At 38.0% G+C, this 13,611-nt stretch overlaps 1 protein-coding gene across 2 annotated transcripts in view; it reads left to right on the top strand.

Moving 5' to 3' along the window:
• kif5c (kinesin family member 5C) overlaps nt 1-13,611 on the top strand; it is a 47,247-nt gene that overhangs the window by 25,231 nt on the left and 8,405 nt on the right. For both annotated transcript variants that reach the window (XM_066686323.1, XM_066686322.1), the window contains exons 11-24: nt 749-897; nt 2,526-2,692; nt 3,356-3,424; nt 4,963-5,169; nt 5,810-5,956; nt 6,991-7,179; nt 7,803-7,920; nt 9,315-9,391; nt 9,540-9,649; nt 9,955-10,056; nt 10,211-10,271; nt 11,539-11,610; nt 12,589-12,690; nt 12,800-13,016. In XM_066686323.1, the coding sequence (XP_066542420.1) occupies nt 749-897; nt 2,526-2,692; nt 3,356-3,424; nt 4,963-5,169; nt 5,810-5,956; nt 6,991-7,179; nt 7,803-7,920; nt 9,315-9,391; nt 9,540-9,649; nt 9,955-10,056; nt 10,211-10,271; nt 11,539-11,610; nt 12,589-12,690; nt 12,800-13,016 (1,787 nt within the window). The remainder of the gene's footprint in view (nt 1-748; nt 898-2,525; nt 2,693-3,355; nt 3,425-4,962; nt 5,170-5,809; nt 5,957-6,990; nt 7,180-7,802; nt 7,921-9,314; nt 9,392-9,539; nt 9,650-9,954; nt 10,057-10,210; nt 10,272-11,538; nt 11,611-12,588; nt 12,691-12,799; nt 13,017-13,611) is intronic.

Here is a 13,611-nt window from a genome sequence, read left to right as displayed (position 1 = left end):
CATTATTAAACTATTTTTATATTACCATTATATCAGTGGCATAAAATGGTCTTAAAATGACAGTAATATTGTTTATTGCAATTATTTCTGGCACAGTATATTGATCAAAAAGCAAGGCTATTATGGCTATTACTACCCCTTATCAGTCAACACAGCGCTAGTCAACACAGATATCTGTTCGGTTACATAACAGAACTGGCAGTTAGTGTTCTCCTCAAAGCAAGTTGCTGTTCAATGATGTTGTATTTTCTGCCTTTGCCACCCGATGACTAATTTAAACTTATTTTGTTCAAAGCATATCTATCAATCAATTTATCTATGATATTAGGAAACATGCAGACTCAAGGAGGGTGTTATTACCCATGGTTATTTGGATATTAACACTATGAAGTAATGTTGACAATGTTCACAAAGTTTTACAAAAATCACTCTGACATTTTTGGTGCATTGTCAGTTCCAAGCCTCAGTAAAAAAGAAATATTGAATTGTTACCATGGTGCCCAGCCCTAGTTCAGTAATTCTTGAATTCTTGAGATTGAATACTCTAATCCACTTGGTAACTTGTGCACTTGGTGCTTAAATATTATCAGAACAGGCCTCTTTACATTAATTGGCATGTCCTTAATTAAATTCATAAGGTCAGAATGTGGCTTTTATCTGAAAAGCCTTTTCTCCCCACAAATATCACAGTCGTAAATCTCTTTTGAAAACAAATACGGTAGATATCTCCCTGTATTCCTTCACACAGAGCAAAGACCATCAAGAACACAGTGTCCGTCAACATGGAGCTGACAGCCGAGGAGTGGAAAAAGAAGTATGAGAAGGAGAAAGAGAAGAACAGGGGGTTAAATATCATCATCCAGCGACTGGAGAATGAACTAAAGCGCTGGAGGAAAGGTACTTTTTTCTTTTTTAAACTTTACCTTATGTCTGTTGGAATACTCATATAAAATAGAATGTGGGTGTTACTATGCAGTGTGGTGTTATGTAAGTTTGTATTTAGAAATGATACTGAAATTATTGAACGTATTCGGCAAGAAATGAGATCAGAGATCGTTTGTAGTCATATTGTGTTCTGTTTTCTCTTAATAGCTGTCAGTGGCTTGGCTGATTTTATTGGTTTAATGAGTATTTGAACTTGAATCTCCCCAGTCTGGAAATCAACTTCAAAACATGAAACATGAGACTCAGTAATGTCTGATTTTATTGACTCAATGAGACTCAATAATGGACTGATGTTTTACTCTCTGATATTATATGTCTCTATTGTTTGTGACAGACCAAGGCATGGAATGTCTTCACAAATCATTATTCCCAGATACAATATGTTACTTCTACCTGACTGACCCACCATTTTTCCTCCAAGACAGCCATTATTGTTATAAACACTGGTCAAACTTGCATCTAACTGAATTTAAACTGGTGTCACTCACAGTTATTTAGGATGATGACAAAGACATGTCGTAACTTTATCTTAATATCCATGATACAGATGAATTTTTGTTTGTTTTATGTTGTGTTAAAATATCTACTGTGTAGTTGACATATTTGACACTAAAACATAGAGGCACTGGTTGGATTGGATGCACCAAGATGCCAAGTTCTAATCTATGAGTCTCTATGAAAGATGGACAATGAGAGACCATCTAAAGATAAAGAAATTGATATCAGCATCATACATTTACTGTATCATTTTGACCATTAAGTACTAAAATAGCTAAAGCAGTAACTATAATGTTCAATTTAAAAGTAGTCAAACCAATCAAAAACACTAGGCTTCTAATTGTTCGTTTTTATCTTAAGTTATTTTGCCTCTCAGGATTCAGAATATTTGCCTCATTCACTCCAGCCTCTTTATTTAAGTCCCGTCCACATTATCCCAGAGTAACTGAAGATTACTCCCTCCCCCTTCTCTGCACTACAAAGTCCAGACAGCCCTTGAAGCTTCTCTGCTCTCCATCTGCTCTTTTCTTTTTTTATTCCCTCCCCTTTGCTGTGCTCTAAAACTGAATTCATTCTCTCTCTCTCTCTCTCTCTCTCTCTCTCTCTCTCTCTCTCTCTCTCTGTCTCCCACCCCTCATATCTCCCATTCTGCAGGAGTTCAGTCACTCATAGCCTTGTTGTTTCAGTCTGGGCTGAAGGGATTAGCATCTGGCTTGGTTTTTAAGCCCACCTGGAGACTGATGTGGTCTGCTGGCATTTAAAGGCCAAATGCCAATCTTATTTACTTCATTGAAAAGCTTTTTTTTGAGCTACCTCAATGTAAATAATTAGCTTAATTTATAATGAGCTTAATGTAGAACCCAATATAAATATCCTTTATAAGAAAAAAAAAAAAAACTTAAACTGTGAAAACAACAAAAATAAAAATAATTAATAAATCATTTCATTTATTAATGCATTCTCAGTTTCATCAAACTGTTTCATCATCTGATATAATTTGAAAATATCATTCGTTGGTCTCTGTGAATGTTTCATAAAGAATGTCTTCATAGAAATGCCCCGTCTCTCTCTCTCTCTCTCAGGCGAGACAGTTCCACCAGAAGAGCAGCATAAAGGCAAGGAAGCGAAGACGTCTCAAGCTACACCCATTATCGAAACTCTGGCTCCGCCCATACAGCCTATTTCCGACACAGAGAAAACTCAATACGAGGATCTGATCAATGACCTCTACCAGCAGCTGGATGACAAGGTGTTCTACAGTAATACAAACCAGCTTCTGTTTGCAAGGGATTTCACTAAATCAGTAGTTTTGAATAAATCTACCTAAAAATATTCAGTACTATAAAGAGCAGATAGCACTGCCGTCTGTCAGCAGCCTATTCCTCCAGTAACAGGTAATGATCTAGAAATGGCTCTAAAGTGAATGTTCCATAGTGCATCAATTAAAACTTTGAGCACCTTGTTGAATATCTGTGGCTTCTATTAAAAAAATTTTGGTCTAAAGATGTATGCACATTTTTTATGGGTGATATGGCAAAGAGAACCAGAAGTATCACAAAGAAATTGTTTTCATTTCAATTATTGTTGTTTAATATTGATATATAATTATAATTTATAAATAATATAATTAACATACTGTACAAAACTGTTTTAGCATTATTTTTTTAAAAGAACTCTGGACTATGAAAAATATTCATGCAGTTATGCAGTTATACAGATTGTGATGTGAATACTTACTGAATGTCACAAACCCTTCTGTGTTTTCGTTCTCTCTCTCTCTCTCTCTCTCTCTCTCGCTCTCTCTGTGTCTCTCTCTCTCTCGCTCTCTGTCTCTCTCTCTCTCGCTCTCTGTCTCTCTCTCTGTCTCTCTCTCTCTCTCTCTCTGTCTCTCTCTCTCTCACTGTCTTTCCAGGATGATGAAATCAACCAGCACAGTCAGCTGGTGGAGAAGCTGAAAGAGCAGATGGTGGATCAGGATGAGGTGACTGCACTCTGCAAACTGGCCATAGCACTGACCATAGCCCTCTGTATCTCACACACCACTCACAAAAACTGCTTCAGCATGTTCTCGCCACATAATTCAGGGAATAGCACTTAGTTTAATTGTAAAGGTCAAGCTTTCAATATATTATTCTACATATGTTCTCACTACTACTTTAAATCAGCCTCTGCTGTCACTGACATGAAGCCACTGATCCTTCTCTACATGTACATAAGTAATCACTTTATCAGTAGTGGATAAACAAGAGATGAACCATACTCTGAATGTTTTCCCATCTATTTTATTGTTTACATGCAGTGTTATCCATCATGACTACATCGCATCCATCATGTTGTCACCTATGACTTCATGGGAATATTTAGCACGTGAAATCATGTGACACACTGCTGATATATTGCCCCCTGCTGGCTATATTTGTCACTACATCATATCACTCAGCTAAGTCCTTCCTTAAGAGTCCCCATCAGTAGCCTTTTAATGGTGTTAAAATCATAGTCTTCCTTATGAGGTAAGACTTAAGTTAAAAAATCCATTTGAATGACATTATCTTCATGGAAACTCCACATTTTGTTAATGTTGTTTTCTCCCAGATTGCCCACTTTTGAAAGATTGAGAACTGTAATTGTTAGTAAATATGATTTTTTAAACTGTAATTTATTTATGTATTTATTTATTAATTCATTCATAGCTTTTTGCCCAGTTTATTTCTGTTCAATCCTTTAGCTAGGTTTCCTCTATCACACACCCTGCCACCAAGCTTGTAGGGTAAGTGCAAGCTCATATTTCAGAGTGGCTAATACAACACCACTGAAGAGCTCAACACACTTGGAGGAGAACACTAACTGTCCAGAGCTGCTATTTAAAAATACAGATGCCTACAAGCATTGTGCTTTGATAACATAAGAGTTCTAACCCACCCAGAGAGAGAGAGAGAGAGAGAGAGAGAGAGAGAGAGAGAGAGAGAAAGGTCAAATGTGCTTTTCTGGACTCCCAACACTGGTTATTGTAAATTTTCAAAGATTATTTCTGTCTCTATGCTAAATTTTCCTTTGCTTTTTTGCTTTGGTTTAGTGTAATAGCTGCAAAATTGCTATATACATTCTTACTTCAGTTTCATATCTTCTTGTGTAAGGCTGGATGACACTGACATTATATAACTATCTGTCTAAGAGCAAACATGTATTCTCAGTGTAATGTTAGAATTAGAACTCTCAATCCTCCTGTTACCCCAAATGTAGTCAAGGAATCATGATCTGTTTCTTTTGGTTCTAGCTGTAGCTGAGAAATAAATGTCACTAATTAGCAGTGTGCATGCCTACGTCATCACACACATACTTCAAACTAGACTGATTTGTTAAGTAATTTTTTGTAGACTTTATTATCTATTATCAGAGTTTCATTTTCACAGGGTTTATTTTTATAGATTTTCCACTGCCCAGTCATATATTTCCAACCAACCAAGTTGTAGAAAATTAGCATAATTTTAAAATAATTCCACTCATGTATTTCTCTCTCAGTTGTTGGGGTCATCACGACGAGACTATGAGAAGCTACAGGAGGACCTAGGGCGCCTGCACCGAGAACATGAAGCTGCCAAAGAGGAGGTGAAGGAAGTGCTGCAGGCCTTGGAGGAACTGGCAGTGAACTATGACCAAAAGAGTCAAGCGGTGGAGGAGAAAGAACGCTGCAACAAGCAGCTGAATGAGGAGCTCACGCAGAAGAGTGTAAGTTGGGGACATAACATTTTTTTTATGAAAGGAGCTTCCTATAATTATTTTGATTAGATTTTCTGTTAAAAGTCGTGATTGGATTGGTTTTTAAATAAAAAAGCTCAGGACTGATTTGAGTAAGCTGAGGACTCTTAAACAAACAAAATCTTATTAAATCAAAATTTTATTGTTTCTTTAAAAAATGGTTTAGTTTTTACGTAGATGTTAAAATACAATTTACCAAAATGGGATTTGCAAAGAAAATGTGCATTTTAATGTTGTGAGACCCTCTCCAGCACAGGGAGAAGGGCTGTGTATGAAATAAATATATACATTTTTAATAGCTGTTAAATATTAGTGATGCATTACAAAACCAGGCAGTTGCTTCCAAAAATACAGCAAAAAACACTGAAATGTAAGGATATAAAATATAGAAAGGAGATATGAAACCACATATGGACATGTTGGTGTAATGCGAGAAATTTTACTTAACTTATAGAAAACATGCTATTTGTTTAAACTGGATTGCAGCCATACTTTTGGAGTGTATTCATTAGTTTAATGACATATAATAGTGATGTAGTAAGTGTAGTATACTTAGAATTGCTGATGCTGTGCACTATAAATCACAGTGTTGTTATTTTTAATTTCTTAGACGCTCCTAACCATGGTGGAGAAGGAGTTTGCAACTCTGCAGGAGATGAGTGGGAATCATAAGAAGAGATCAGCGGAGATTTTCAGCATGCTGCTCAGAGATCTCAGTGAGATCGGAGGCATTGTAGGAACCAGTGACCTTAAAGCTGTAAGAACATAATAGGTTGCTTATATTTAACTCTACCACACACACCCACACACACACACACATATACAACATCAATGATGGGGCTAGAACGGATAAACTTTATTGTGCAACACGTTCCAAAAGAGTTGGAACAGGGGCATGTTTACCACTGTGTTACATCACCTTTACTGTGTTTGGGACCTGAGGTAATTGTTGAGGCGTTGAAGGTGGAATTCTTTTCCATTCTTGCTTGATGTACAACTTCAGTTGCTCAACAGTCTGAGGTCTACATTGTCATATTTTGTGCTTCATAATGTGGCACACGTATTCAATGGGAGAGAGGTCTGGACTGTAGGCAGGGCAGTCTAGTACCAACACTCTTTTACTACAAAGCCTGATGTAACACGTACAGAATTTGTCTTGATATTGTCTTGCTGAAATAAGCAGGGACGTCCCTGAAAAAGACGTTGCTTGGATGGCAGCGTATGTTGCTCCAAAACCTGTATGTACCTTTCAGCATTAGTGGTGTTTTCACAGATGTGAAAGTTACCATGCCATGGGCATGGAATTGGGGTTGTAGCATTTTATATAGTGAGTTACATTTCAGTTTGATGTATGTTCTTTATTAAAAGAAAAAATACTGATTTACAGCAGTTAAACAATGCTACATCTGAATTTATTTTCCATGGTGGTTCCATGCATGTCCAGAATTATTATATGTAATGTTCATCAGGGTAAAATAATGATTCAGGGCCTATTTTGTTTCACAACTGCCCGTGTGGACTTTTGGTTCCTAATACTTCCACTCTGAACAATTCTGGTGTTAGATCACTCTGAATGACTTATTTTACATTTTAATTATTTAATTATATAAATCTTACCCTTTAACCGTTTTTACTTTGCTCTGCTAACATTTCATTCGATTCAAATCCACTGAATTATCTCCTCTGATGAATGTAAATACAAACACAAACAGACTTATCCTTCTCCAATTCTCCATTCTCACACTTTGCCATTTTTATTTTTACACTCCATCTGTCATTTTTCCTTCTCAGATGACAGAGGCACACGGAGTGATGGAGGAAGAGTTCACCATGGCCCGTCTCTACATAAGCAAGATGAAGTCAGAGGTGAAGTCTCTGGTGAACCGTAGCAAACAACTGGAGGGAGCCCAGGCAGATATGACTCGAAAGATTCAGGCCAATGAGAAGGAACTGGCTTCATGTCAACTGCTGATCTCTCAGGTAAGTTCACTGACCATTGATCAGACCAGGACTCATCAGGGCCCTCTAGTGGCATAGATTAGAGTTTTCATGGATTCCAGAAGATAATGATGATAGACCACAGGGATAATCATAACTAACACTTATATTTATATTAGTAGTGTTTATCAATTAAAAAATATTATCACAGCAATAAGCTTAAAATGCTAGTCATTTTTTCTATTTCTGTGAGGAAAACAAATGTATTGTGATATTAATGACACAATGATGAGAGAGAGAGAGAGTTATGATATTTAATACACATTTCAGCATATTGAATAACACATAGTCAACCAACTGAACTTAACAGTAGTGATAAAGTGATAACATTATCTCTGAATTCAACCACTAATATGTCACTAGGCTTCTTATGATTGGAGGAATTTGTGGCCAAATTTGGTAAAACTATTAATTGGCATTATAAATATTAAAGATTCATATTCCCATGCGCCTCAAATTGCATTGATTCGTTAATTTTCACAGCACTACAATTAACACGAAATGTTTCCAACTGAGAATTTTGGAAACTTGTTTCCATGATAAGTGAGGTAACATTATTTTATGAACCTGCGTGTTCTTTGTGTGTTTGTCTCTGACTGATCCAGCTCCAGGCCAAGATTAAGTCCCTAACAGACTACATGCAGAATATGGAGCAAAAGAAAAGGCAGCTGGAGGAGAGCCAGGATTCACTGATGGAGGAATTGGCTAAACTCCATGCTCAGGGTGTGTGTAAAACACACAGATACATCTATACCCACTGACACACATGTGCACATACACCTTTCCCAAGTAGGTAATAAGATTCACTCGGTAAGCAAGTTATTAAAATTTTGATAGTTCTACTCTTTGGAATGGCCTATTGGGGAATTCATTCATTCATTGTCTGTAACCACTTATCCAGTTCAGGTTTGAAGTGGGTCCAGAGACTACCCGTAATCACTGGGTGCAATGCGGGAGCTGTGTGACCCCATGTCACCCCTATTGGGGAATTTTCCATATTAAATAATATTGTATCTATATGGTACCATCCTAGGGCGGCATGGTGGTGCAGTAGGTAGTGTCGCAGTCACACAACTACATGGACCTGGAGGTTGTGGGTTCTAGTCCCGCTCCGGGTGACTGTCTGTGAGGAGCTTGGTGTGTTCTCCCTGTGTCTGCGTGGGTTTCCTCCAGGTGCTCCGGTTTCCTCCCACGATCCAAACCACACGTTGGTAGGTGGACTGGTGACTCAAAAAGTGTCTGTAGGCGTGAATGTGTGTGTTGCCCTGTGAAGTACTGGCGCCCCCTCCAGGGTGTATTCCTGCCTTGTGCCCAATGATTCCAGGTAGGCTCTGGACCCACAGCGACCCTGAACTGGATAAGCGGTTACAGATAATGAATGAATGGAACTGTCCTCAAATCTAAGGCCACTTTCCACTTCCACTTTCCAGCAAACAAACGTACATCACATGCATTTTTTTCACATTCTCCCCATTTGCGACATATGCCTCCTCAGCTTTTGGCCTGATTAAACTCTGCTGTTATGATGCAAAGTCACCTGGCTTGTAGCCTAGTCCAACTCTGCTGCCTTGGCAAAAATAAAAAAGTTTCTTGGCCTATGGCCCAGTCCAGGAGAGCAGTATTGACCTCACTTTCTCTGTGGGAGGGTAGGATATCCAGTGCATAAGAACAAGCAGTTGCTGTACATTTACATATCTCTTAGGAAGTATGTGCTAAACTTCCAATAGCATTGTCTGACTTGGGGAGATGTAGCAGGGTGGATATGGCAATGACAAAATTAGAACACTGAGTAAAAAAACAAAAAGAACTCCACTATATTGGTTAATTGTCTCCCAGCTCATTGCCCAGTCAAAAGTCTGTTGGCTGGTTCTCAGTAAATGATAGAAAAACTTGTGAGCCATAAGGAGAAATTACCACAAAATTACCAACACCATTGCAAAGCAAACTTACACCTGATGGTGACAGACAATGTGCACGTAGCATTTATACATCAGACACATGCATAACCTTCAGATATCATCTAAATGACCCAAGGCTCTCATTTTGAGAGAAGCTCAATGCTTCTCTCTTTTTTACTGTTTAAACGGTAACACTCATTCTGTTATATTTTCATACAGAAAAGATGCATGTGGTGTCTGTGTTGGACAAAGAGAAGGAGCACATGACCAAGATGAAGGATGCTGAAGAGATGAAGGTACATGGCATCTATGTAAACTGCTACTTATGAACACCTGTCCAAAAAAAGATATGTGAGCTTGGGAAGGAATGTTTCTTGTTTGATTCCCTGGACTTTCAATATCCATGGCTGAAATGCCGCATCTTTGCTCTTGTTCTGTGTGTAGAAAACCCTGGAGGAGCAGATGGAGAGTCACAGAGAAGCCCACCAGAAGCAACTCTCTCGCCTCAGGGATGAGATTGATGAGAAACAGAAGATCCTGGATGAGCTGAAAGAGTTAAGAGCGAAATTGAAGACATCATTCCACTTAAAAACAGATATCATCAGGGAAAGGATAGCACTGATAACAATCAGTTATGGATGTGTAGTTGAAGCAAGTTAAGTCATAGTAACCATTGCTTATAATGAATGAAATTCATTGTCTTTTGACCGGGGTCAGTCTTGTTTAGTGTAGTTAAAGATTCCTAATTCATAACCTTGCTTTTGTAAGAAAGTAGACCGAAACTTAATCTACATGCACAGTACTTGAGAATTAGCTTCCTCATACTCTAATGACCTGAAACATGTTTGTTCTCACACAGTCTGAACCAAGCTCTCCAGCTGGAGCAGAAAAAACTCCTCTCTGACTACAACAAGCTCAAAGAGGAGGAACGAGAGAAGGATGAGAAGCTGCAAAAGCTGGTGTAAGTCTACTCTTACTCTTTTGGGGTGCTGTTGACATCCATGGGATGGCCTCTGTTTGAGTTATAGAACCAGAAAAAGTGTGTTTAGGCTTTAAAAATGCCACATGATATGTGTAAAATATTGTAGTTCAACATTGTTTTCTCTGTGCATTAGTTTACTGAATGAGAAAAGGGAACAGGCCAAAGAGGATCTAAAGGGTCTTGATGAGACTGTGGTAAGCAAACATGAGATGATACATTTACAGTTTACTGTTGTCATTTTTGGACTTCATTTTGGGCAATACATATCAAAATGAAAATCTAAGGTAGTGCTAATTTCTTTTAGTTAGTGCTATGCTAACACTTGTGCACATTCACTATTTCAGTCATTTACTGAGTGAATATAGACAGATGAAACTGAAATTGCAACCCATTTAAATCTGACCAAATATTTTTCACTGATATTTTATTGGAACCTTAGTGTTTGGTGCTTATGTGCCTACCACCCAAAAAAATCCAGACAAATGTGGCCCCGTTGACCACTTATAAACTGGCAAATGATGAACATTAATTTGGCTAGAGGATGATTGATGCAAATTGCTCATATACAGATTGACTACAGTCTCTTTATATATTGGAGAGCTGCAATGGTAGGGCTGGCCTTTAGTGGTCCTAAGGGTTTCCTTTCCATTTATTGTCAAATGGGCTGTTATTGTACAAGGGGCTGATCATTTTTTAGCAATAAATGGCTCAAATTGTCCAAAAATTTGATTAATTTGGATTAAATGATGAACAATTGGCCATAATTAATATCACAATATATTTCTTAATTTCAATCTGTGTAATTTAATACTGATATTGATATGAACACTATAAAAGCCACTGAAAAAAATACATAAGAAAGGACACAATGGATGTCTGAGCGTACAAATTTCTAAAACATGAATTAGCCAAGACTTTTAATCTTCTTAGAAAGATATATATAATATTTCAGAATTAATTTTCTTTGTACGTAGAGAAAAAATGTTGGTGTATATTTGTTATATATAATTTTAATTTCACAAATTTTGTTTAGAACGCACAAAATACATTTCAAAAACACTGCATTTTAGGGTGCCACACAGTGGAAAAGCTCGGTAGCCAACAGTCACAAGGGTCAAATGACTGGCTTTCTGCACTTCTAGGTATAGGGGAGAGATTGAGTGTGAGTCTGCCACGGCGGCTGAAAAAAATCTTAACATAAACATTGAACTGACAGCAGTGCCCTATAATGAGCATCAGCCAGTGATAGATGCTGTAAATAATGTATATGGAAATATCGGAAATGTGTTTAAAAATCATATAAACTTTATTGAAACATGTTCATGGCAATTTATATTGATATTGAACAATTGTCCAGTCCTACAATAAAGGTAGACATATTCTACCACTGATATTTTATCTGTTAATGGAGCTTAGGTTTTGACAATTCCAAAATGTACACTTTTATTCATTTATTTTTAGACAAAAGAGTTACAGATGCTCCACAATCTTCGCATACTCTTTATTGAGGAACTGAACACACGTGTCAGCATGGTAAGTAAGGAGATATTTTACATTTATCCTTACATTAGTATTTCTGCTTTACCACATTTCCCAGCATTCCCTTCAGGGTTTGGGTGGTACCTACTGCTTTCTCACCTAGCAGACACTTCCCATGGCTTTAAGCCTTCATTCTGCAGCCAGTAGCTGAATGAATGATGGAGGATATATTCGCTCAGGGAGAACAGTGTAAAGCACTTGGCCTGGTGGACATATTTCCAGCAATTTAAAGCAAACAGTCCATTGGCTTCTATGAGGAAACGTGAAGTAAAAATGTCAGTGCCTTGTTAAAGTGTTGATCAAGCAAAAATCATAAAAGTATGTCTGAGGGTGGATTGCTCTCACAGGTGTGAATAAGCATGTGCTTGCCTGTTCTTTTACACTGGGGCAAGCTGATGACAGTCTCAATTGACATGTTTTTGCAACCTCAGTGACAGCTTCTGGCAATTAATCTTTACTGAGACACACGTGTTTAGGGCTGCCTTGTTTTCCCCAATATACTTTCCTCTTGCATAGGGAAGTATTAGTCTACTCTGTTTACATCACAAATATATTACAGGTTTGTGTCTTTTAAATGACTTTGGGACAGTGTTGAACTTGAAATTGGGCTAAATTGCATGACTAATGTAAATTGTCATTTGAAAAGCCATTTGAGCCTAAAATTATCTGGCAGATCAGCCCAGAAACATTGTCACTTGGTTGCTTCATGTCTTCTGTTTTTTTTTTTGTCTTCTATTTATTTATTGTCTTCCATTATGTGACTAAAAAATGGAAAAGACCATGGCTTAAACCAGTATGTATTGGTGATTTGTTAAAGTTACATTTCAAAAAATGGTGAGTCTGTATTGTAACTTAGAATACATGTCTGTATCCTAAGTTGTTAATTAGATGAATTTAAATCATATACAAATATTAAGATAATAAAATTGAAGCATATAATAATTAGTCATTGTCTGTGTTTAATGTTGACAGAGTGTGGAGTTGGATCCTGATGAGGGTGGCAGCCTGGCACAGAAGCAGAAGATCATTTTCCTGGAGAACAATCTAGAACAGCTCACCAAAGTCCACAAACAGGTCTCAGGTTTCATTCAGAATACCTTCAAAGTACCTACAAAATCAAGCACATCTTCTTTTGTTTTACTTCGTACTAATCTCATTTTGTTTTTTTACCCTCCCACAAAAGCTGGTGCGTGATAATGCAGAGTTGCGCTGTGAGCTACCGAAGCTGGAGAAACGTCTGCGGGCCACAGCTGAGCGAGTTAAGTCTCTGGAGGGGGCGCTGAGGGAGGCCAAGGAGAATGCCATGAGGGACCGCAAACGCTACCAGCAAGAGGTGGACCGCATCAAAGAGGTGGTCAAAGCCAAGAACCAAGCGCGAAGGAGCCACACCGTACAGATCGGTCAGTTTAGAAAAAGAGCTGGAACCTTGAGATTTTGGCCTTGGTTTGTAGAAGGGAAGATTATTAGTGTCGCAGAGCTCCGGAGTCTTGGTTTCAATCCCAGAGGCGGGTCACTTACTTTGAGGAGTTTGGTGTGTTCTCCTCGTGTCTGTGTGGGTTTCCTCTATCTACTCCGGTTTACTCAAACAATCAAAAACACGTGTTGGTAGGTGGATTGGCTGTGTGAAATTGTCCACAGATGGACCCTGCCCGGTCCCCTGTGATTCAAAGTAAACTCCTAACACACTTTGACCATGATTAAGATGAAGCAGTTACCAAAGATACATGAATGATCTGAATTTTCCTTTGCATTCTCTTTGAAAAAACTTGCAGAAATGCACCACTAAAACAACAAACAAAGCTATAATTTGTTGATCAAACTCTGGTTAAACCAAATGCCGTTTGTACCATTTTATCCCTGGTCAGGTAGAGAATACACATTGGGGCACAAGATTCAATTATAGAACCCACATGCTCCTAGTGGCTCCAGTGCTAAAACTAAAACTAAAGCAAATGTCATTCTCCAAATATCCCTTGGCAAATCAGTTGTTTGGGG

This window comes from Hoplias malabaricus, chromosome 12 (genome assembly GCF_029633855.1).
Source record: "Hoplias malabaricus isolate fHopMal1 chromosome 12, fHopMal1.hap1, whole genome shotgun sequence".
In the NCBI taxonomy this organism is placed as follows: domain Eukaryota; kingdom Metazoa; phylum Chordata; class Actinopteri; order Characiformes; family Erythrinidae; genus Hoplias; species Hoplias malabaricus.
The sequence above is the reverse complement of the archived record's forward strand: the minus strand, read 5'-3'. Positions and strand labels throughout refer to the sequence as shown.